General features: G+C 40.1%; 1 protein-coding gene across 5 annotated transcripts in view; it reads right to left on the bottom strand.

The window, feature by feature from the left end:
- The window catches only part of KHDRBS2 (KH RNA binding domain containing, signal transduction associated 2), a 572215-nt gene that overhangs the window by 20003 nt on the left and 526346 nt on the right, over positions 1-25866 (bottom strand). For all 5 annotated transcript variants that reach the window (XM_073336336.1, XM_073336333.1, XM_073336334.1 and 2 more), the window contains one exon: positions 11207-11265. In XM_073336336.1, the coding sequence (XP_073192437.1) occupies positions 11207-11265 (59 nt within the window). The remainder of the gene's footprint in view (positions 1-11206; positions 11266-25866) is intronic.

Genomic DNA, 25866 nt, shown 5'->3' on the forward strand with positions numbered 1-25866 from the left:
ACTGTAGCGTATTCAAAAATATTGACCTACAAGTATACAGGATATTGCAAACAGTGGAGTTCTTGTGATATCAGGGTTTCTTAACCGTAGTATGCTCCAGATAAAGAAATCCCATAGAAAGAAGCAAGAACTGATACAAAGAATGTCTTTTCAACATGCAAATTTCCCCCCAGAGCAGAGGGCTTGCTCAATAGCCCATATATTTTCCTTGCGTAAGTAGGATGCATGGCCATGGCAGGACCCTCCCTACTGGGCTGAACATCGGTGTGTAAGAACAAGGCACTAGAAATTAAGATTTAATTGTGATCCTATAATGGCTTGTGTAAGCGTAGGCAGAGGCTGGCTGGTATACCTGTTTTAAGTATGCCCAGTTAACAATGAGTGTCCCAAGAACTCAAAATCAGATAAAAATGTTTTCTTTGATATACGGCTGTTTGCCATTCTAAAGATAATAAATTACTTAAGCAATGTTCAGTTTGTAAACTAGGCAATGTTCTAAATAATTAGGGCAAGATACTAGTGAAAATCAGCACAGCTCTATTGACTCCAAGAGAGCTACACTGAATTACATCAGATGAGTCTCTTGCTTTTAGTCACCATCTAAGTTACAGTAACGAAGGGAAAGATCCCTGTGTTCCAACTACTTGCATTATCATATCTGCAACTTTCTAAAAAGATTATCATATTAGTTTGTTTGATTTCCTGCATTTGAACGCTTAAATGGAGATAGATTGGTAAAACACAGTGGCAAAACCCTCAGCACCACAAGCTAATTGAATTTCAGGATCAATGAATGACAATATCTGCATTACTGATGGAACTAAGCAGTGAATTTGGACTTGACTACAGTTATTAGAACAAACTCATTATCTTTACAAAACAAATGCTAACAATTGATATTTTCTTTCAAAATTTACAAAATGTTTGCCTCTGTACCGTGAAACATGAGGTCAGTATAATTTCTATGTGGCTTCATTTTGCTTTGATAATGCGATAGATTAATCAATTGTGGGCTTTGGTTTCACACTGGGATAGTGTGAAAGCATCTTAATACATCTCAATGCAAATAGGAATGCTTATGTTCTCTAATGGAGTTGAAGGGAGATATCCAAATAGCATGATTTAAGGTACAGAATTCCTATTTTTCCTTATCCCACACACACTTTCATTTCACCTGATATTTCAGATCTATATATTCATTTTTTACTCTTCCTTGTTCAGCACAAGCTGTCGCCTTTACTCCAAATAAAGAATAAACGTAATTAACTGTTTCTGTATCCTGCAAGTGCTGATTTGGTATATAAACAATGACTTTGCATGGGAATTGTCAAGGTTCCTCCCCCACTCTGAACTCTAGGGTACAGATGTGGGGACCTGCATGAAAACCTCCTAAGCTTACTTTTACCAACTTAGGTTAAAACTTCCCCAAGGTACAAATTAATTTTATCCTTTATCCTTGGAATAACCACTGCCACCACCAAACTCTAACTGGGTTTACTGGGAAACATAGTTTGGACACGTCTTTCCCCCAAAAATCCTCCCAACCCTTGCACCCCAGTTCCTGGGAAAGGTTTGGTAAAAATCCTCACCAATTTGCATAGGTGACCACGGACCCAAACCCTTGGATCTGAGAACAATGAAAAAGCATTCAGTTTTCTTACAAGAAGACTTTTAATAGAAATAGAAGTAAATAGGAGTAAAGGAATCACCCCTGTAAAATCAGGATGGTAGATACCTTACAGGGTAATTAGATTCAAAACATAGAGAATCCCTCTAGGCAAAACCTTAAGTTATAAAAAAGACACACAGACAGAAATAGTCATTCTATTCAGCACAATTCTTTTCTCAGCCATTTAAAGAAATCATAATCTAACGCATACCTAGCTAGATTACTTACTAAAAGTTCTAAGACTCCATTCCTGGTCTATCCCCGGCAGAAACCAGCATACCGACAGACACAGACCCTTTGTTTCTCTCCCTCCTCCCAGCTTTTGAAAGTATCTTGTCTCCTCATTGGTCACTTTGGTCAGGTGCCAGCGAGGTTACCTTTAGCTTCTTAACCCTTTACAGGTGAGAGGATTTTTCCTCTGGCCAGGAGGGATTTTAAAGGGGTTTACCCTTCCCTTTACATTTATGACAGGAATAGAATATTGCTGTCTATTTTAGCTGTCAGCCCTATAAACATTTGGTTACACAGTGTTGCCTCTACAGAACTTCGCTTAGCCAAACTAATCACACTTTAAAGCTCTCTTAATGAACTGTTGGCTGGGTAATCTTTACAAAAATAGACAATCAAATCATTTTGGCAGTATTTTGGAACCTTGATGTCTTACATCCAAAAGAATTATATTAAATATTTACATTTGTATTGTTTAATTAAAGACGGAATTATCCTAAAATTAAACAACCAATTCTTTACATGTGAACACTTAAAGCTAAATTGCAGTGGAAACAAAGCAGAATTATATGGCAACATGAGCAAATATGCACACACAAAAATACAAAAACCCTGAATAATTTTATTGTAATGAATACCTAAGTAGTTTTCATTTACTCTGATGTGTTCCTATGCCAAGAAAGTATCTTTGGTACTTGGTCCAAAATGAATGCGAGCCCAAGTGACAAAGATGTTAAGGGCTAGGTGGCGAGCAGCCCTGTGCAGATGTGTAGCAGGATGCATGGGGAGGCAATACACTTCTCCCTTACTTCCTAGTACTCCTACAAAGAGGGCAATCACCATTATAATGTCCTGGGGACTTTCCTTCTAGATTCCTATCCAGGACTGTCAAACAACTAAAGATGAAACTACCCCCAGAGAATGCACCCCAGGTTTTCTGATTAGTCCAGCTCGAGGGACAGGATGCTGGGCTATAAGTCAGTGCTTATGCAGTTTGGACATGATCAGTAAGCTTCACAGGTATAGGATGTACCTACATATCATGTCTCAGTGCCTTGATTGATTTAAGTGGCTACCTTTAGGGCAAAATAACAAGACTCGGAGAGAGAGGAGGAGCACAGGCTGCAGTAGGGGCTCTTCCCAGTGCATCATGACTGTCTCTGCTATAGTTATTCTGATTATGCTACTTCATTTTAAACCATACATTTTACTTTACTATAATAACCATACATTATACTTTACTTTTACTACTTATAATAAAACAAGTCATTAACTTCATGTTTTTGCCAGACACCTTGCTGAAGGGCAACAGCACTAGAGGAGAAAATGCAAAATTATGTAATTATGGAAAACAATGGGTACACATGGAAATAGCATGTATTCATAAATTAATCCATTTGCATGAAGTTCATTATAAAATATGAGCATCTGTATACAGTTAAAAAGACACCGTCACCCTGGTTTATGCTCCCAAATTTAGATCCAATCCTGCAAGTGCTGAGCACCTCTAGCTGGGTAATGAGTGCCTTAAACACTTACGGGAATTAGTGGGAGGTGAAAGCACTCAGCATCTTGTGAAATGCATTCAGTAATTTGGGGGACTGAGCTCTTAGTTTTTTAAATGGTGTTTCCCCAAAAAGCTTTGCTTAGTCTTATGGCAAGGTCCAATATATTTAAGTGAAAGGATTTCATCTGCATCAACTCCACAGTCAATCCAAAGAAGAGGAAGGGTACCTAAACTAAGACTACCATCATCTATGTGCAGAAAGAATAGCAAACATGGCAGGCGACCAGCTTGGCTTAACAGAGAAATCTTCGGTAAGCTTAAACACAAAAAGGAAGCTTACAAGAAGTGGAAACTTGGACAGATGATTAGGGAGGAGTATAAAATTATTGCTTGAGAATGCAGGGGTGTAATCAGGAAGGCCAAAACACAACTGGAGTTGCAGCTAGCAAGGGATATGAAGGGTAACAAGAAGGGTTTCTACAGGTATGTTAGCAACGAGAAAAAAGGTCAGTGAAAGCGTGGGACCTTTAATGAATGGGGGAGGCAACCTAGTGACAGATGATGTGGAAAAACTGAAGTACTCAATGCCTTTTTTGCCGCGGTCTTCACAGACAAGGTCGCTCCCACACTGCTGTCCTGGACAACACAGTATGGGGAGGAGGTGAGCAGCCCTCAGTGGTGAAAGAACAGGTTAAAGACTATTTAGAAAAGTTGGACATACACAAGTCCATGGGTCCAGATCTAATGAATCTGAGGGAGCTGAGGGAATTGGCTGATGTGATTGCTGAGCCATTGGCCATTATCTTGGAAAACTCGTGGTGATCGGGGGAGGTCCCGGATGACTGGAAAAAGGCATATATAGTGCCCATCTTTAAAAAAGGGAAGAAGGAGAACCCGGGGAACTACAGCCTCATCCCAGGCCCTGGAAAAATCATGGAGCAGGTCCTCAAAGAAACCATTTTGAAGCAGTTGGAGGAGAGAAAGATGATCAGGAATAGTCAACATGGATTCACCAAGGGCAAGTCATGCCTGACCAACCTGATTGCTTTCTATGATGAGATAACTGGCTCTGTGGATATGGGGAAAGCAGTGGATGTGATATATCTTGATTTTAGCAAAGCTTTTGGTATGGTCTCCCACAGTATTCTTGCCACCAAGATAAAAAAGTATGGATTGGATGAATGGACTATAAAGTGGAGAGAAAGCTGGCTAGATTGTCAGGCTCAATGGATGGATTTCTTCAGGGTTTCTTCAGGTATGTTGGCAACAAGAAGAAAGCCAAGGAAAGTGTGGGCCCCTTACTGAATGAGGGAGGCAACCTAGTGACAGAGGATGTGGAAAAAGCTAATGTACTCAATGCTTTTTTTGCCTCTGTTTTCACTAACAAGGTCAGCTCCCAGACTGCTGCGGTGGGCATCACAAAATGGGGAAGAGATGGCCAGCCCTCTGTGGAGATAGAGGTGGTTAGGGACTATTTAGAAAAGCTGGACGTGCACAAGTCCATGGGGCCGGACGAGTTGCATCCGAGAGTGCTGAAGGAATTGGTGGCTGTGATTGCAGAGCCATTGGCCATTATCTTTGAAAACTCGTGGCGAACCGGGCAAGTCCCGGATGACTGGAAAAAGGCTAATGTAGTGCCAATCTTTAAAAAAGGGAAGAAGGAAGATCCTGGGAACTACAGGCCAGTCAGTCTCACCTCAGTCCCTGGAAAAATCATGGAACAGGTCCTCAAAGAATCAATCCTGAAGCACTTGCATGAGAGGAAAGTGATCAGGAACAGCCAGCATGGATTCACCAAGGGAAGGTCATGCCTGACTAATCTAATCGCCTTTTATGATGAGATTACTGGTTCTGTGGATGAAGGGAAAGCAGTGGATGTATTGTTTCTTGACTTTAGCAAAGCTTTTGACACGGTCTCCCACAGTATTCTTGTCAGCAAGTTAAGGAAGTATGGGCTGGATGAATGCACTACAAGGTGGGTAGAAAGCTGGCTAGATTGTCGGGCTCAACGGGTAGTGATCAATGGCTCCATGTCTAGTTGGCAGCCGGTATCAAGTGGAGTGCCCCAAGGGTCGGTCCTGGGGCTGGTTTTGTTCAATATCTTCATAAATGATCTGGGGGATGGTGTGGATTGCACTCTCAGCAAATTTGCGGATGATACTAAACTGGGAGGAGTGGTAGATACGCTGGAGGGGAGGGATAGGATACAGAAGGACCTAGACAAATTGGAGGATTGGGCCAAAAGAAATCTGATGAGGTTCAATAAGGATAAGTGCAGGGTCCTGCACTTAGGACGGAAGAACCCAATGCACAGCTACAGACTAGGGACCGAATGGCTAGGCAGCAGTTCTGCGGAAAAGGACCTAGGGGTGACAGTGGACGAGAAGCTGGATATGAGTCAGCAGTGTGCCCTTGTTGCCAAGAAGGCCAATGGCATTTTGGGATGTATAAGTAGGGGCATAGCGAGCAGATCGAGGAACGTGATCGTTCCCCTCTATTCGACATTGGTGAGGCCTCATCTGGAGTACTGTGTCCAGTTTTGGGCCCCAAACTTCAAGAAGGATGTGGATAAATTGGAGAGAGTCCAGCGAAGGGCAACAAAAATGATTAGGGGTCTAGAACACATGAGTTATGAGGAGAGGCTGAGGGAGCTGGGCTTGTTTAGCCTGCAGAAGAGAAGAATGAGGGGGGATTTGATAGCTGCTTTCAACTACCTGAAAGGGGGTTCCAAAGAGGATGGCTCTAGACTGTTCTCAGTGGTAGCAGATGACAGAACGAGGAGTAATGGTCTCAAGTTGCAGTGGGGGAGGTTTAGATTGGATATTAGGAAAAACTTTTTCACTAAGAGGGTGGTGAAACACTGGAATGCGTTACCTAGGGAGGTGGTAGAATCTCCTTCCTTAGAGGTTTTTAAGGTCAGGCTTGACAAAGCCCTGGCTGGGATGATTTAACTGGGAATTGGTCCTGCTTCGAGCAGGGGGTTGGACTAGATGACCTTCTGGGGTCCCTTCCAACCCTGATATTCTATGATTCTATGATTGCACCTGCAACAAGTTCACAGATGACACTAAGATGAGGGGAGAAGTAGATACACTGTAGGGTCGGGATAGGATCCAGAGTGACCTCGACAAATTGGAGGATTGGGCCAAAAGAAATCTGATGAGGTTCAACAAGGACAAGTTCAGAGTCCTGCACTTAGGATGAAAGAATCCCATGCACTGTTACAGGCTGGGGACTGACTGGCTAAGCAGCAGTTCTGCAGAAAAGGACCTGGGGGTTACAGTGGACAAGAAGCTGGATATGAGTCAACAGTGTGCCCATGTTGCCAAGAAGGCTAATGGTATATTGGGCTGCATTATTAGGAGTATTGCCAGCAGATTGAGGGAAGTGATTATTCCCCTATATTTGGCACTGGTGAGGCCACATCTGGCGCACTGTGTCTAGTTTTGGGCCCCCCACTTCAGAAGGGATGTGGACAAATTGGAGAGAGTCCAGCAGAGGGCAATGAAAATGATCAGGGGGCTGGGGCATATGATTTATGAGGAGAGGCTGAGGGAACTGGGCTTGTGTTGTCTGCAGAAGAGAAGAGTGAGGCCTTTTGATAGCGGCCTTCAACTACCTGAAAGGGGGTTCTAAAGAGGATGGAGCTCAGCTGTTCTCAGTGGTGGCAGATGACAGAACAAGGAGCAATGGTCTCAAGTTGCAGTGAGGGAGGTCGAGGTTGGATATTAGGAAACACTATTTCACTAGGAGGGTTGTGAAGCACTGGAATGGGTTACCTAGGGAGATGGTGCAATCTCCTTCCTTAGTGGTTTTTAAGGTCAGGCTTGACAAAGCCCTGGCTGGGATGATTTAGTTGGTGTTGGTCCTGCTTTGAGCAGGGGGTTAGACTAGATGACCTCCTGAGGTCTCTTCCAACCCTAATCTTCTATGATTCTATTCAAGTCTATAGTTTAAAGTGATTTCTGTAAAACCTGATTGGTTCTATTCCTGCTCAGTTCCATAGGACTTTTAGATAGAGGCACATACTCTTTTCTATTTCAGTATTTTGCTTAAACATGCTCCCTTAACGCAAGGAACCCAAACAGGGAGTGATGAATAAATTGAAAGAAGGAGCCACAGCCAGCCTCCACCACAGGTTCTTCTAGAGGGCATAGGAGAACCTATATTAGCCTACTCCAGGAGGAAGGAAAGGGTTCTGCTGTGCAGGAGCCCAGCTGGAAAGTTAAGAAGTCTATGCTAAGAGCTCTTATCTGGGGGACAAAGTGGTGCTGTAATGTTTTTACAGTACTTTGAAAATCTAGAGAGCCCTATAGTACATATAAGTGCTATATAGTAATATTGTTATTATTTGCTGGAGTTTACATAGTGAGACTGAAGAATGAGAGGATTCTCACATTTTGAGGCTCATCAGCCATCCCCTGGAAAATTGACTAGGAAATGAGATTGTAAAATGCTGTGTGGGAGCAAGTATAGAGTGGAGGAAATGGCTGATAGGGAAAACTTAAGAAATCAGGAATCACATGGGAAGGGATGGGTAATCTAAGGGAAAAGACATATCTTGTGATGTTTACAAAGGATGACAAGGAAAGTGGGATGGGCTGTGAAGGGGCAAGGAAATGGAGATTTTCTAGGGGTTTTGAAGGGAGAAAAGAAATTAGGCATTATGGCTGGTGATCATGATTTGTCTATGTGGTGGTCTTAATCAGGGTGGGGGGAATTTAGTGTTACAGAAGAGTGGGCTAGAGAGAATGGAATAGATATGTTTTTGGAGGCACAAGAAGACATGAAGCTATCACTAGTTCCTGAGCTGGGGTGAAAGAGAGAGAGAGAGAAAAAAATAGTCTTGACTTGTGTGAGGTGCTACAAATATAGGGGAGGCTGAATTCACACAGTATTGGGGATTAGGAAATTTCATGGAAGATTACACAAACAGGGGTAGAGAATTGAGATCTACTGGACTATGAAGGGTATATGTTATGTAAGGATAGAGAATGAGGTGGAGCCTGACTGCTTGTGGATGGGGTGGGAAGTGTTTGAAATAATTGGGAGAGGAGAAGAGATATAGGGTGTGCACAAGAGAACAGTAATAAAAAAGATAAATGCAGAATACACATACATTGAGATTAACACAATCCATTTAAATCCTTGTTTCTTTAGGAAGAAGAAGAAAAGAGCGCACACAGAGGCTAACAGGGTGGTGCATGAGCAACATTATGAATGTACTAGTGCATGTGAACCAGCAGGAACCAGGATATAGATTAAAATGCTCTCCATTTTTAGGGGGAAAAAGTTGAAAAATGATTTTTCTATTTTAAGTTTCTAGCATGTTGTTAATAAAACAGGTATAATAAGTAAAAGAGACTGGAGCAGGACTAGGAGCAGGGAAGCAGCAAGAGGAGGGCTGGAGCCCAGCTAGGAACAGGGCTGGAGCAGGAGCAGGGCTAGGAACAGGGCTGGAGCAGGCTAAGGCCTGGGGAGTCTATGGCCACCGCTGGGCAGGAGAGAGTTCCAAGTTCTGGAGTGACATTGAGCACACTGAGCAGCTGTTCCTCCTGTGGGGCTTATACACCTGATCTTGGAGTCACACGACCTGCTCCTGCCTTGTGGATTGGCTGGAGCCTAACACCGGAGTGACTCATAATCTTACAATAGTGATCTTATATGAGCAAGTTATGAACCTTAAGTAATTAGCCTTTTCAACAACCTGGATAGGAAAACAAGTACTATCATCCTCATTTTACAGACAAAGGAATGGCAGTAGAGTGGTGTCACTTGACCAAATCTACAGAGTCAGTGTCAGGAACAGGTTAAGAACTCAGGAGTAGCGGGCTCTCAATCCTGGGCTCACATCATTCTTCTCTGGGTTACTCAACCCTTTAGCACAGTGGTACCCAAACTTTTCCTGTTGTGCCCTCCCCTTACCAGTAAAGGTATCTGTCCACACACCCCTCCATTACTACACAGTTGGCTCAGCAGAGGAGCTTGGGCTGAATGCGGAGGTGGGGGCAAAACTGGGGAGGGGGGTGGAGCTGGGACCAGAGGCATAGTTGGCCTGGGGACAGAGAGGGAACGAGGGCAGAGCTGGGCTGGGAGCAAAGCATGGAGTGGAGCGGAGCTGGGGCTGGGGCCAGAGCTGGACTGAGGGCAGTGCAGGAGGCAGAGCAGAGCTGGAGCTGGGGCTGGAGCTGGGCTGGGGGCAGAGTGGGGCTGGGTGGCGCTTCCTCCCTGCCCACCATGGGGGCTGGCCTGGCAACGCACCCTCCCGAACGTTCCTCCATGCCCCCCATAGTTAGGGGACACTGCTTTTGCAGCATTTTTGGAAGAGAATGCTTATATTCTTTTTACTCAAGATGAGAACAGCAAATAAATACACAAAAGAAACAAAACCAAGGGTAACTGACGTGCACACATCCATATGAATACACTAATATTATTACTTGTTTAGCACTGAAAATGTGCTTGACTGCACATTGTATAAAGCACATGTATCACAAATACTGATCACATACAAAAATAAGTTATTTCCGATTATGCAATGCAATTATTTTGACAATGTCCCTTAAGAAACCATGATTTCAGTTCAAATACAAAGGAAACTGCAACTTTGCATTGCCCTAAAATTTGCTTCACAGCTGCATGAATAAAATTATCATGCGCTTGGAATTTTCATTTCCAGCATCATTCTCTTGTCTTGTTGTGTGTTTTGGAAAACACCATACACATTATTATAGTTAATAACTAATAATACATCAAATGTTATACTTTGAACATATTGGGCCACACCCTCATCTGGTGAGAATCAGCATGGCTCTGTTGACTTAATTCAGATTATGCTGATATACAACGGCTGAGATCAGGCTCATGTCTTCCAACTGAGTGTAAAAAACTACTGCAAAACATTCAAGAGAAATAGAAGGAATGGATTTCAATGCACCATCTAAAGTAATATTTTAATGCCTGATTCTGGACCAGGAACCCATTTACCCAAGTCAATGGACCATGCACCATGGAGTTCATTGGGCAATGTGGGAATTAATCCTTCTTCTAGGTCACAATGCTACAGCGAAGCTGCTGTGGCACTGGTACTGTAGTCTGAGAGAGGCTGCAGCAAACCCTGTGGCTATGCCCTGTCCATCTCTCTGGGGAGCTTTTCTCATCATCTGTGCAGCCATGGAGCCATCAGAACTACCACTAACTTCCCAGGTGCACTGGGGAAGAGGGAACCCTTTTGGAGCAAAGGTGTCCTTTCTCCTCACATCCTCTTCCCCCCCGTTCCAGTATGTTCAGGCATTCTGTGACTGGGAAGTTTGGAGCAAGATTTGATCCATAGAAAGTTAAAAATTACATGGCATTTTGCAGTGAAGTATTTTAGAACTCTGGATTTTAATTGGAGTTGTTGGTACTATCATTCCAAGAATAAAAAAATCTTTTTGACTACGTTATACTTGTTGCTTGAGATAATGGATATGACAGCAGGAGAGACACAGTATTGTTGTCACATCAATAAGACTGACAACTGACACTGTGAAATATACTCAGGCGCTAATCAGCAAGCTCACTGTTGCTGTTAAAATTGATCTATGTGATTAATTCCGTTTGAAATTTTGATCAAAATTGATCTATCCAATTTTCTGGTCCCAGTTCCATAAGTCAAATCTTACCACAGAATTACACAAATCAATTTAGTTTGGGCTTCTGTAAAAGCAGAGCAAAAAAGAAGGTAGAAGTAATTTTGGAGCTGTCAGTGACTGATTGGTTTTTTGATTTCACACTTTTACTTAAAATAGAACAGGCCTTACCATAGCTGTCATAAGCGTCTTCACTTGTTCCATGACCATAATCATAATATTCAGGCACACTGCAATAGATTCAGACAGCAAGAAATGTTACTATAATCAGAAGGAATCAACACAAAAGCTTAAATGGTAAACAAAAGTTAAAATATTATTACCTTTATATGCAAGCATAACACAGTCAAATGACACTGTGCAAATATAACCTAGAGGGGACATATTATATTTCTTATTTTCATTTATCTACTAATTTTAAAATAAAATCATTCCAAAAATATGTAAACGTAGGAATTATTTTTCAAAGATGTGGCAGAAGATTAGGGATATAAATTCAATTCACAAGAACAAGGTGCAGTCTTATAATATCCTGCCCTAGGGTTTCCTTGTGGTTTAAAAGTTCATCAGAGCTTCAGCTCAGAAGAAGCACACTGTCCTCTGGAACCTTAGTAGGCCTTCTCCTTTCAATCCTTCCCTAAAGATTGAGGCCCTCCATTGACCAGGAGCCCTGTTCGTTTGCTAGATCCAAAAGGAAGCTTTAGGTTAGACTAAACTCAGGATTTTTAATCAAAAAATCTTTTCTTTGTCCTCTGGAGAATCCAGTTTGAATTAGTATATGCATGTCTCTCCAAGGCTGATAACTGAGGAAGTTTATTAGCATCCTTCCTCCTTAATAGAGAAGTACATACAACACACATACACAACTGCATTTTTAATAGTGTGTACCTAAAAGGTGTTAACCTAATTCAGTAAGGTTTAACTTAACTCAATAAAGCTTATCTTAATTCTACAAGGTTTGTTCAGGATATTACAGGATATTGTCAGTCTGTCACAGCCTTTTGTACTGAACCTTAAGATGCTTGCTTTTACTGAGGACTTTGGCTGTTTTTTCCATTTTTCAATTACGCTTCCTGCAAAGTTCGTCTGCCTACATTCCATACAAAGGGAAGGCCTGATTATCCACAGCCTTATGGGTTTCTATGACTTTCTGTGACCTCCGTGAATTTTGCAGCCCTGGTGTGGCTGACCCCAGGACTGCCCCGCAGCTGGTCCCTGACGCTGCCCTGGAGCAGTGGTCTGGGACCAGCGGCGGTGGCAATAGGGCCCCGGGCTGCTCCCACCCCCCGCCCAGACCAGCGGTGGTGGCAGCTGTGTGGCCCCGGGCCATCCCCTGCCTGGATCAGTGGTGGCAGCAACAGGACCCTGGGTTACCCCCCCGCCCGGACCAGTGACAGGGGGGCCCGGCTGCCCCCAGCCCGGACCAGCAGCAGTCTTCAGGAGTATCTTCCTCCCAGCAGGTAAGATTTAGTCACAGATATTTTTAGCATAAGTCATGGACAGGTCACGGGGCTGTGACTTTTTGTTTACTTCCCATGACCTGTCCATGACTTTTACTAAAAATACCCATGACTAAAATGTAGCCTTAACATTGGCAGTGATTTGCACCCAGTGCAAAGTAAGTGTAATAAGTTAATAAATGAATAGTAGATTTGTTTTTAGACCTAGTTTGCACAGACCTAGTATACAAAGTGCAAGGATGTGGAAAATCAGAGCTAGTTTCAAAACTACTGCTTGCCAGTTATTTGTTTGTTGATCAACAATGATCACGTATGGTCATAACAACAGGTTACCAAAAAATGAAGAGGCCATTTTAGACCATTGTTGCATGCTGCTAATTAATGATCTGCAGCTATTGTCTGTAATGGGCACCAGCATATCTGTGAAGCAAAAATGGTAAACCATAGTAACATGGAGATTGAATTAGTCACATTTTAGCTTTACAATTATTATTATTATTTATAATTTGTTTTCCAGTAACACCCTATGTGCCCCCAAATCAGGATCAATTCCCAGTTTGCTAGGCACTGCTAATGAAAGCCTACAATCTATCTATATTACTGAATTGTATTTCCCCCACCCTCAGTGAACTAAATACAAAATATCACATTTGCTGGTAAGTTTTTGGTTTGTTTGTTTTATTTGACCTTTTTTATTAAAGGCTCCATCTGATAGGCTCTCACAAAGATACCAAAACCTCCATGGTCACCTCAACATTATGATGACATTGCACCCCATAATGCTTTATGGAAATATGCTTATGAATGTATATATGACATAACTGGAATATGTTTTATGCTACATATGCTGTGTAGCATATCTCTGCAAAGGTTACAATCTACTGAATATATTCATCCTATTTGTATGCATGTATCATTTTTGTATTCAAAGTTACGAATATTGGCTGTGTACTTGTTTGATTTTAAGCAGCCTTAGTAAAGCATTTGGTCAGCTTCTTTAGAAAGGAATTTTCAAGTCAAGTGCCCAGTCAAGAAACACTTAACTGACAATGGATCTTGGAAGACTCTAATCCACATAAGAAGTCTTCCTAGAGATGTTCAAGTTAGCATGTGGGCAATGGCTGCTGCCTATAAAAACTGAGTCATGTATGGACATGTGACTTGCCCATGTGACTCCAAAACTCCATCTTGGAGCTGAATTTTGCATAGGAGAGAGGAGGGGGTCTCCACCCACAAGAGAAAGTCCATTTAAGCCCCTGGGAGACCCCTCCCTTTTGTCTTCAGCTGGCTCAAGAGATAGCCTCTCCACCCCCAAAGGATAGCTGAAAGAAACTGGAACAAAGGACAGCACTCACAAGGGTGTGAGTGATTGTTGGACCCAGACTAGAAGGAGACTAGTCTGTAAAATAAGCTTACTGGAACATCTCTGAGGGTGAGATTTCATCTGTAATCACTTTCTCACTGTATTGGGCATAGACTTGCATGTTTTATTTTATTTTGTTTAGTAATTTACTTTGTTCTGTCTGTTATTACTTGGAACCACTTAAATCCTACTTTTTTGTATTTAATAAAATCACTTTTTACTTATTAATTAACCCAGAGTATGTATTGATACTTGGGGGTAGGGGGAACAGCTGTGCATATAAGCTTTATCCAGGGTAAAATGGATTTATTTAGAGTTTGGACCCCATTGGGAGCTGGGCATCTGAGTGTTGGAGACAGGAACACTTCTTAAGCTGTTTTCAGTTAAGCCTGCAGCTGTTGGGGGAAGTGGTTTAAACCTGGGTCTGGGTTTGTAGCAGGCTAGAGTGTCTGGCTCAAACTGGCAAAGTTCTGAAGTCCCAAGCTGGCAAGGAAAACAGGTTAGAAGTAGTCTCAGCACATCAGTTGGCAGTTCCCAAGGGGTTTCTGTGATCCAACTTGTCACAACTGCATTATTACTTTGGCTATTTTCCAGGAGATTTAAAAAAAGTATATTGGTTAACATTTGAATCAGACACATATTTAACACTGCAGAAAAAAAATCCTATAAAGATAATAGAGTTGGGCAAATAATTTTTAACACTTATTTGCTCAGACACAATTTGACCATTGCTGTAGACAAAATGCCCATAATCGGATTTTGAATTTGTTGAATGCAATTCTTATTTATAATTGTTCCTGGAATAATTCTTAAGAAAAATTCATGCACTATAGTTCTCTTGAGAACATTCATTGCAAGTATTTGATATTTGACACTGAAGCAGTTTCGAACAAACATGTTTGTTCCCTGACTGGCTAGGTAACATTTTTATAATTAGATTTCCAGTGCAAATACTAATGATTTTTTAATTAAAAGTACATATTCTACAAATATTCTGTAATATTTCCTAAAAAAAGTCACTGTTTCAGCAAGCAGGTTTTTAGGTGCTCAGATATGGCCATATAAACACTTAGGACTGATGCTAAATATTCTAGAGCTGACCAAGCAGAATATAACTAATATTTCATTGAACATACTAGCCATGCTATATGGTTCTAGTGATTTTAGACCTAAAATATGCTCAAAACGGAGAGCTGACATGTCAGATATGGCAGATAACAGTATGAAAAATCTCATGTAATGTGATTTAAATAGCATAATTTTGACCTATTGACTGCATTTCTGAGGAAGAGGATGGGAATAGTGATGGAGTAGCAGAGTTAGGAAATAACAAAACAAACAAAAACAAAAAAAATTACCTCTTGCAATCTCCAGCTAATTGAAATAAATCATTTCCCTCCAATTCACTGTATAAAACAAGTGACTCTAATCTATACACTTGGGGGACCTAATCCAAAAGCCATTGAAGTTAGTGGAAAGACACCCATTGATTTCAAAGCTCATTGGATCAGGCCCTTGAATAGAAAATAGACAAAGAAATATGAAGCCCGGCAAAATGTAACACCTGCAAGAACAGTTAAAATATCTTGCTTCTATACAATTATTTTACTCTGATTAATGGACAATACCCACTCCATCATACACACTAATAAGAGAGTGAAGTCCTATTACAGTGAACATATGGAACTTCAATGGCTAATGAACAGAATTCAAAATGTTATTGTACAAACCAGTAATACAGGAAGCAAGCTGTATTATATTCTGTAGAGGAGGAGCAGTTTGTGATATAGTAAATATTTTATGTTTGTGAACACAATACTTGTTAACATAGCTCACTGAAAATGTCTAAATGGTATTTCAAATTCCATATTAACTCACATTTAGACGGTATTTTGAGCAGTAGCTAAGTGAAGTAAATTCATTTCTTGAAATGAACCCGACTTAAACTCTCATCTCCTGAGACAGGCTGCTGATTCATTAATCCACTCTATTGTAAACCGTGTTGAGTATACATTGCAGTCCATTAAATACATTGTTGACCATTGGCCCCTGACCTGATCTTGGAGGGTTTATAGTTTGGGGTAAAATATAATTTATTTGCTAAGCATGCTTATAGGAATAATAATGGAAGTTATTGAAGCTGTAATAGTAAGTATGAAATCATTAATAATAGGGTTGTTAGGATAATATTAGCAATGCAAGAATTATAGGAAGTTGCTTGTGGTTAGCATAACTGATGAAAAGCAGGAGTTAGTTGGTGACCCATAGTTGGGTCAACTTTAAAGGAACTTCAAATCTTACTTGGGTCAACTATTTTTTGCCTTCCAGTGATAAGAGAACAGGCAACTGACCATGAACAGGTACACCACAAACTTTTAACATTTGCATAAAGAGTTTCAGGACTTTTTGCAGTTTTGTTACAAGGCAGACCACATTGATGCAAATTACGTAGGTATTGGAAGCATAAATATAGTTAGCTAGAAAGACCTGTATGTAATAAGATGGGCTGATATTGCTGATGCATATGGAAAAGGTGAGCTGATGTTGCCTGTGTCCATGTGGACTGAATAACCTATGGTTATACATGATTTGGAACTTTCCTTGCTTTCTTGGGTATTTCCATTTCTAGAACAGCATGTTGCCTGACCTGGGACCAGTCTCCTGATGTGCTCCACTTACTTTTTCTTCTCCCCTTGTTTCTAATTGTCTCCGTAAAATTGTAAGTATGCACAATGTAAGACAGCCAGTATGAACAGTACAGGAAACCCCTCTACTGTATTTATCTTATTCTTATACTTATGTATATTGATTTTTCTATTATTTCTATTATTTTTCTATTATTTTAATTATATTTCTATTATTTAATTATATTTCTTTGAATTAACAAAAGCTTATAAAGTTTGTGTGTGTGCTTCACCAATTTTATCATCTTGATTAACTCCAACTAGTCACCTGAGAAAGGACCTTGTATTTGTGACAAGTGCATGTTATCCCAATAAAAAATTATAATTCTAATAATTGATCAGGCTACAACATATATTTGTAAAAAATCATTTTCTAGTAACAATATTGAGAAAACCTGGACTGTAAAATGTGGCTGTCAAGGTTCCTTCCCCACTCTGAACTCTAGGGTACAGATGTGGGGACCTGCATGAAAATCTCCTAAGCTTACTTTTACCAGCTTAGGTTAAAACTTCCACAAGGTACAAACTATTTTATCTTTTGCCCTTGGACTTTCGCTGCCACCACCAAATGTCTAACCGGTATATTACTAGGAAAGAGTCCGTTTGGAAACGTCTTTCCCCCCAAAATCCTCCCAAACATTACATCCCCTTTCCTGGGGAAGGTTTGATAAAAATCCTCACCAATTTGCATAGGTGACCACAGAACCAAACCCTTGGATCTTAAGAACAATGAAAAAACATTCAGTTTCTGAAAAGAAGGATTCACAAGAACTGAAATCTAAGGAGGAAGCTTTTAATTGGCTCTGAGGCTGTGGTTCAGACATTAAATAATATTTTGTTTCAGTAACAATACATTAAACTAGTTCTAAATTATAGTTTTGATTGACATGGGTGATCTTTAGTTGGGATTTATAACCAAACAGACAGTGACCTCTTTAGATCCCTTTTTAAGATTTATAAGGGTTGATTATTTGTTGTATTAATCAGATGTTTTAACTAAATTGGTAATTTAATTTCAATCCAGCACTTAGACTAACTTGTTGTTTTGACCCTGTTGCTCTTAATTTGACGGCTGCATTGTTTTAGTTCTCATGAATCCATACTTTATTGATAATATGGGTCAGCCACTCCAAGACGGAATTCCCGCCATGCTCAATCAGCTTAGCAGCATGGCCATTGTTTAGCCTACAGGCTGCACTTCGTACCTCCTCAACAGTGACATCCTCTACATTATATGGAGGTGTGGTCACTGGACTCTTTGCATCCTCCTGGTGCTGCAATTAAGAAGGTCCTGAAAGTGTTCTTTCCATCTTCTCTGACATCCTGCCTTGGTGTTCAGCATGCTACCACTTTCCAGTGCTTTGTGGGTTCACCCATCATTCCCATATCAAGTCCATGCCTGTATGTTCTTCCTTTGAAATCAGTGTCAGAAAAAGGAGTCTGGTTGCAGCACAAAGCTCGAGCAGTTGCTCACAATTCTTGTTTGTGGTCACATCCATAAAAAATGCCCAACACTTTCCAGCCAAGCTGTTTGAGCATACCAGTGTGGCACTGGTCCGCATCAGGTAACTAACACTGAGACACACTTGTATTCTTCCTGCTTCCTGGTATGGCCAGGCAAGAACCTTTGGTATAACTGCATTGGAATCTCCTATGGCTGAGTGCATTGCCACCATTCCTGTACCATCAAAAGGCTTGGTATATCAGTGCTTCCAGCTACCTAGTAAAGGGGGTTAAATCCCAGTGGCTCTTGAGGCTTTAGCTTCTTATTGAGGCTCAGTGTAATGACACACTGAATATATCAGCAACTTAGCACCTGGGAGTCTTTCCTGGGAATCCCAAAGATTTGCACTTTGACACAAAGAAACAAAGCCTCAGCTTGACACATTAGTGCTGGTAGAACATTTGCTGTATGGAAATGCTCATCGAATTGTTCGGTGTCTGTACCCTCCCCTTTGCGTCCTAAGACTTGAAACATCATCAGTGATGGAATGATGTTAGTTATTACACTGTCTATTGGTACATCCCTTGAACTATTTATTGTCCATTAGCAAGATTTGAAGTTCCTTTAAAATTCTACTTTTATATAAATATCGTTATGTAGGACTTTCATCTCCACCCACCAACCACAGCTCAGTGTTTTGTGATAAAAATGATTTTGGGATAAAAATGATGAGATGATAAATTCGGAATCTACCTTTTGGAGGCTAGTTTCTCTATTGTCCATTCTCTTTTCGGGAACAGCTGACCCTCTTTTACATTTAGTGGGGGGGAGAGAGAATTTTTGTATATCTATATAATAAGAGGTATAGGAGGTCATGCTTTCTGCTATTTTAAGAACTAGTTGGAAAATAGAGCTTGTTGAAAATGACAATGATTTTTTGCAAAAACAAAAAAATGAAAAAAAAGTGCTTTCCACAAGTTTTGAGAATGAGCAACTTTTCATGAAGATATATATTTTTAAAATGTTTGCTTTAGAATTGCGGGGGGCGGGGGTTGTTGTTCCTTTCTCCTTTCCCTCCCTTTCTCTTTTTTTCATTTTTCCATTTTGCCACTAAAAAGAGTGCAAAAAGGTAAAACAAAGAAGTAAAGAGAAGGAAAAAAATGAAAGCCAAAAAACTAAATTAATATTCAATTTTTTTGCAAAATAATATTAAAAATATTTTTGTGACAACTTCAATAAAAAGGTTTTCGTTCTGAAAATTTCAAGAGATCTGAGAGAATATGCTGGGGCCACTGATGTACATTAAATTAGAGCATGCTTAGTGGGGCAGAGGCCTTGAGTCAGCTTACAGGTGCCTAAGAAGGTCAAAAAACTTACAATATAGTAGCGTTTCCAATAGGACTCAGGCTGGAGGCATGAGATGTGGGAGTGATTCTTGATTGAAAGTATCATCAGAGTAGGATTATTACTAGAGCAGAAGGAATAATTTATTTGACAAATCTAACCTCTTTTTCTGCTCCTGGAGTATCTCCCCATATATTATTTCTTTGAATATATTTGTTATTCAAATATATTTTATTATTAATCATTTGTTTTGCAGTTGCAACCAAAGGTTCCAATCAGGATCAGGGCCCCAAGGTGCTAGATCATGTACTATATTTTTACACTATAAATTGATTGCAAATGTTTCAGTCTGAGCAGTGGGTGCAGTACTCAATATTAATAATTTGGGGTGTGTTGCTTAATTGAGTGTTCTGATTAATCATTTAGCTCCAATCCTGCAAACTTGCTTAAAGCTAAACATGTGAGTAGTCTCAATAGAGCCAAAATGTCAATGAATTACTCACATGTTTAAAGTTAAGCATGTGCATATGTGTTTGCAGGACATGGGCCCTCATATCATTCTGTTCACTGACTGGATGAATGTACATGAATCTAATGTTTGGTTTCTAATAAAACTTGGTTCCTGACTATTCCCAGAAAATGAACACAAAATGACCACGGCCTAAGAACATACAAAAAAAAAATTCAAGCAAATATCTATGGAAATTTTTTTGTCATTCATCTAGTTCTTACCCTATTTTATAGAAAGGAAAACAGAGGATCTGATTCTGAGAGCTCCAGTTTGATAGTGTTCACAAGTGTAACAGGGAGAAATAATTCTCTCCACTGTAGAAATCAGTGGGTTAAATTCTTTACCAGTAGTACCTGAAGAGTACACAAGATAATCATAGTGGTCCATTCTGGCCCTCAAATCTATTAAATTCTGATCTTATGCTAACATAAATCAGGAGCAACTCAGTGGACTTAATGGAATTACACCAGTGTAAAAGTGGATGAGCTACAGAATTAGGTCCCAAGGTCACACAGTGAATCAGTGACATAGTCTGGAATAGAAACCTGTTTCCCATTTATATGCTATGACTACTGACACACTAATAACTGCTGCATCCCCCAAATATGCTCTCTCTCACATGCACACACACAAAACATGAGAGAAAATCATCATCAAGTTCTTTGGAGTTTTGTAGAAAATGATGGATTCTAACGATACAATTTGCCAGACAAATGGTCCATGATCGCTGTTCAATGATCCAGACGAGAGAGAGAGAGAGAGAGAGAGAGAGAGAGAGAGAGAATTTCTAGAACTGTACAATCTGCTCCAAAAATGTTATTAGTGGGACATCAGATGTAAGAGTGGAGATCTATGAGGAAAAAAATCTTCCAAGAATTTTAGAGGATGCAAGTGATTTAGAAGACAAACTTTTTTCTACTTCAAAGCAACTCAATTTGATTCAGTTTTGCTCATTGAATCAAATAAATGAGAAGTGACATTTGAAAACAGTTTCTGATGATGAATGCTGTAAGTGGATTGCAGTGAAGATACGTAAAATGTCATCTTTTAGGCTTGCTGCTATGATTGATTTCAATGGTTTGAAAATAAAATGCAGGGAAATCTTTATTTATGAACAGGTGAATATAAGCACAAAACCAACATAAAATACAGCATAGTATAAATACAATGCAGACTGGTTAAAATGGGGAGAGGGTTCAAGAGAGAAAAATTATAGAGAATATGGTATTTTACCAAGAACCATGCAACCACTCTCCCATCTGTTGCCTGGATTAGAGCTAGCTATATATTTTGTTATATTGTAATATTCAGAGATGGTGAGCCAAAAGTGATAGGCATATCTATGTGTCAGCAGGAGATATAAGAAAGAAGGACTCTGTTGCAGAAATTAGAGGTTATTCAAAGTACTATAGACCAGAATTGATACCTTTACTCCTGGATACCTTAATCTGCAACTAGTATGAAATAGAAAAGGAGTACTTGTGGCACCTTAGAGACTAACAAATTTATCTGAGCATAAGCTTTTGTGAGCTACAGCTCACTTCATCGACATATCTATACAGTTTACTGCTGAATGCAGTCAGGACATATACATCTGAATGGAATTTACTGAGGCTCTACAGTATGCACGGGAGTAAGCACCTGCAAATAATACTGAAAGTGTTTTGACAACAACTCTGTATCTTTTTCTTTTATGTCTTTTGAAAATATTTGCTCATCAATAATTTGGTAGGAAATTAAATCTGTTTGTGCTCTATTTCGTTTCTATACTTAGCATGTCTTCCACTTTAACAATAAAGAACTTGTATAGAAACAAAACCAAGCCCAAGTTTTTCTTTTGTGGTCATTGTGTCCAGTACAGGTACACTGCTGGTTACTTGTATTAAATGAAGAGAGATTTCCCTCTGTAAGAGGGAGGGGGACCCAGTGATGGAGTTTCTCAGTTCTGCTGTGTGGAGGTTGCCCTCAGAGTATTGCATCTGAGGATTGGAGAGGAAAAGTAAAAGGACATCTGGTCACGGAGCGGAAAAGGACTTTTGGTCACGGAGCGGAAAAGGACTTTTGGTCACAGAGCGGAAAAGGACATTTGGCCAAGGGAGTAAACATCTCGTCACACCTGCAGAGGACTCTGCAACACCAGAACATGTAGCAGCCTTCCAGGCTTCCTCCACAAGACCACGTAAGTAGGTAGACAGGCAGCCAGGTGATGGTTTTCTGTTAAAATATCAGGGCAAGAGGAACTGATGGATTAGTGATGAGCTATGAGAAGATTTTCCCTCTATAGTGGACATCATTAAAAAGTCAAAATTTGCCAATAGCTACCTTCCAATGATACCTGTACTGTACTTTACATAGGGAAATACTGAGATATCTCCACTACTACTGTGCCCTGTGATCTGCACTGGCTCCAAATCCATTTTTAGATGTTTGGATTGTAAATTTTGCGGGGCAGGGATGGTCTTTTTGTTCTACGTGCACAGCACCTAGCACAGGGGGGTCCTGATCCGTGACTAGGGTTCCTAGCCATTATGGTAACATTGTTGTAATCATCTACATAGACATGGATGGCCTGTGACCTGGGTATTAATTACATAGATTTTCTCTACTATTGTGGCAGTTGTGATCAGCTGAATGGTCTTGGTGCTGCTCCAGGGGATTCAACTCCTGAGGAAGAACAGCACTGGGACACTCTTGCTTCTGACATTCATTCCCTCTTGCAGTCTGCCAGAGCCTTGGCTTAGTGATGTGATGGAAGACACATTTTGTTCACTCTGTCCTTTCTGTCATTTTGGCCTGTGGTAGGGGAGTACCTACTTCATCCATGGATATGGATGCCAGAGGCAAGACTGACAAGATAGTTTTTGGCAATAGTTTTCATTTAATTTTTGTAATATGCACCCAGATATTACAATGAGGGTCACAGGATATTGTTTTAGACTAAAAATAAAGCAATACTGACGGGCGTATTTCTTTAAGAAGGTGCTGTGTAGCTAGAACATAATCTAAATCCCCTGTGATGTGGCGATTGCTGTTTCTTCCTGTTTTTTAATGATTAGTACAATAAGTAGACATGTGTAATTGTGTTTTTGCTCTCTTGACACTCTGTTAACTATTTTGTTTCTAATTTGGTTTGTATTTTTAGCTAATTCTGCCTCATTGCTACATACATGAGAAGAGAGCTATAAGAAAAAGTTAATTGTATGCAGTATTGTGTAGAATTATTGGATAGATTATAATCTGAAGGATATGCACACATTTCGGTGGCTGTATTAAAATATCTAAAAGAATAAGAGTTGATATCATCTCTATTATAAACTGTCCTGAAGGTAGAGACTTGGATCACTTAATATGATTTGATCACAATATGCAAAATATATGCAAACCAGCTGCTCAGCCCATTAATGATACATTCAAGAACATTCACTGTTCTAGGGCTGGAAATGTCAGATTCACTTGTAAATGTTCCTAATCAGGAGCAAGGAGAGCAGGGTGTGAAATAGTAGCCTGGTACGCTCGCTTTACACCCCCTGGGAAGATGTAGCTAGTGTCTAGCCCCTTAAATCTGTTTAATCCAACCCAGTATCTTTTTAATTTAATATTTCTTTAAAATTTCGTTGAAAACTACTCCAGCACAAAACAGATATTGGGCCAGATTCTTCTCCCACTTAAACCCGTGTTAACTGGGGTAATTCCTCAAAAGCCAATGGGGCTGAGTGATGCAAAAGAGTAGAAAGCAGTTGGATTTTCACAGCAGAGAACTCCTTGGTGTGTGGCAGCTCTCAACAGGTGCACAGGTAGTACGGCTGACTCGTGTGATGCACCCTCTGCTCAGCGGTGGTGCATGGTCATGGCCATAGCGACCCTTCAACCCTTCCTTACTAAAAATTAGCAAGTAACTGCAGGAGTATAGAATCATATTTGTATCTAGTGCCTCATTTTCCCATGGAAGGGTTATAGTTAATCTATATCAATGCTACCAGCATATGCAGCCACATTCTGCAGCTCTCATATGAATAGTCACACTGAAGTCACAGCTGGAGGACCGAGACTAGAATGTAAGGCAAAAGAACAGTGGAGATCCAATTCTACATCATTTAAATGAATGAGACTTTTGCCATGACTTCACTTCAGCAAGGTTGGGACCTAAATGTATAGACTATTGAGTAAGAGACATATTTCTGTTCTAATGGATACATCTAAAAATGCTCTTTTGGTGTGACCACATACAGTACATATGATAGGTGGCATGAACATAATTACATGAAAAGAATAACCAGGAAAAAAATCCCTCCTCAAATTCAATAATGTTGTAAATTTAATCTCTGTGGCTGAATGCAGTCTTTAGATTTACAATAGGCCTGACTAATTAAGTGAACTTGAGTCAGTTCTGCAGAAACTATTGCTGCTTGAATGAATAGTGCAAGCTATTAATATAATATAGTTATTAATATAGTTATTAATATTGTATTATTATAATATTAGTGTGGAACTAGAAAACACTTGCATCTTCATGGCAGTATACTTAATGCCGCTGCAGGAGCATAGACATGGATATATAACTGCTGAAAAAACATCAGTTTCTGTGTTATATTTTTGTTATGAGTATTGATCAACAGAAGCCCAATGTGACTAGTCACATGAGACTACTGATAATTCAACTGCTGATATTAGGCAGAATTCTGTTAAATGAAAACTACAGCTGTCAATCTGAAGTTCTCTGATACTATACTTTTCATAGATAAATTCATATTAGCAATAACCCTACTGGAATTTACGTAGGTTATCAGATCTCTCAAAAAGTTTACAAGTTCAGGCACTTTTACATCACCATCCTTCAAGTTATGGGTTAATTTTTGCAACCCTTACATTGTGTAGTGCTTCACACTGCTAGTGGTCCCACTGAAATCAGTGGGACTATATGTGGTATACAGGGAACTTGGATTCCTGACACCTTTAGCTCTTCAGGGCAGCCTCTTGGCTTACAGTTTTTCAAATGGTGGCTGTGAGAGGTAAGGATGGCTACATGTGACCATATATGACATACAAAACAGAAACAAACAAACAAACAATGTATTTATTGCTTAGGAACATAATATGTATTTTGAATCCTTTGCTGCTAGTTCAGTTTTGTGAAAAATGTCTGCTAAACCTATGTTAATAAATATTAGTTTAGTTAACAGTTATTTTGATTCCTTTTTAAGTCTTCTTTTTGATACAAGACATCTCTAGTGGTTGTAGCTTGAATATAATGCATTTTTTCTCATTAGTTTAATGTCGGTGGGCCTGGGGGGTGTATTTGCCTATGAACATGCAGCAACTAATACACCACTACTTCTGAAGTGTGGTTAAAGTATACATGAAAGGGTAAGCATTCACATAGTACAAAACCCTTTTAACAGCTTCACTGGTTCTACAACAAACACTTACCAAAGGCATTGCCTTCTTATTCATCTCAAGTACCACTACAGCAGTTCTAGAGCTGAAGATGGTTCTAATGGGCATCTTCATCAGCGAAGTACTCAGTAGTGAACATGTTAATTTTAGGACCTGCAATCTCTGAAATGCATAACTCTCTACAGGAAAATTTGTTTGTTTGCCTGCTGGGAACCCCACTAATTAAGTAAGATTTTTATCTTTCCCTTCTTATGCCTTTATTTGTAATTCTGTAATCTGACCTCTAGCCTTCCCGCAGCTCCCATTGGCCAGGAACAGCGAACCGCGGCCATTGGAAGCTGTGGGTGGCCATACCTGCAGATGCTCAAGTAAACAAAATGTCTCGCGGCCCGACAGGGGCTTACCCTGAACAAGCTGCAAACCAAGTTTGGGAACCCCTGGGATAGAGGAAGGAAAGAGACCAGCTGGGTCACTGAGTCTAGTCCCCTGCTATCACAACCAACCTCATCATATAATCCTGTTAATAAATTAATCAAACTGTCTTAAAAGTAGATGGGTTGTTTGCCCTCAAACCTAAGGTTACAGACATAAAGTATTGCAGTTGTCTTTGTTAGTGTATGTTGACTAATCA

This window comes from Lepidochelys kempii, chromosome 3 (genome assembly GCF_965140285.1).
Source record: "Lepidochelys kempii isolate rLepKem1 chromosome 3, rLepKem1.hap1, whole genome shotgun sequence".
Classification (NCBI taxonomy): Eukaryota; Metazoa; Chordata; order Testudines; family Cheloniidae; genus Lepidochelys; species Lepidochelys kempii.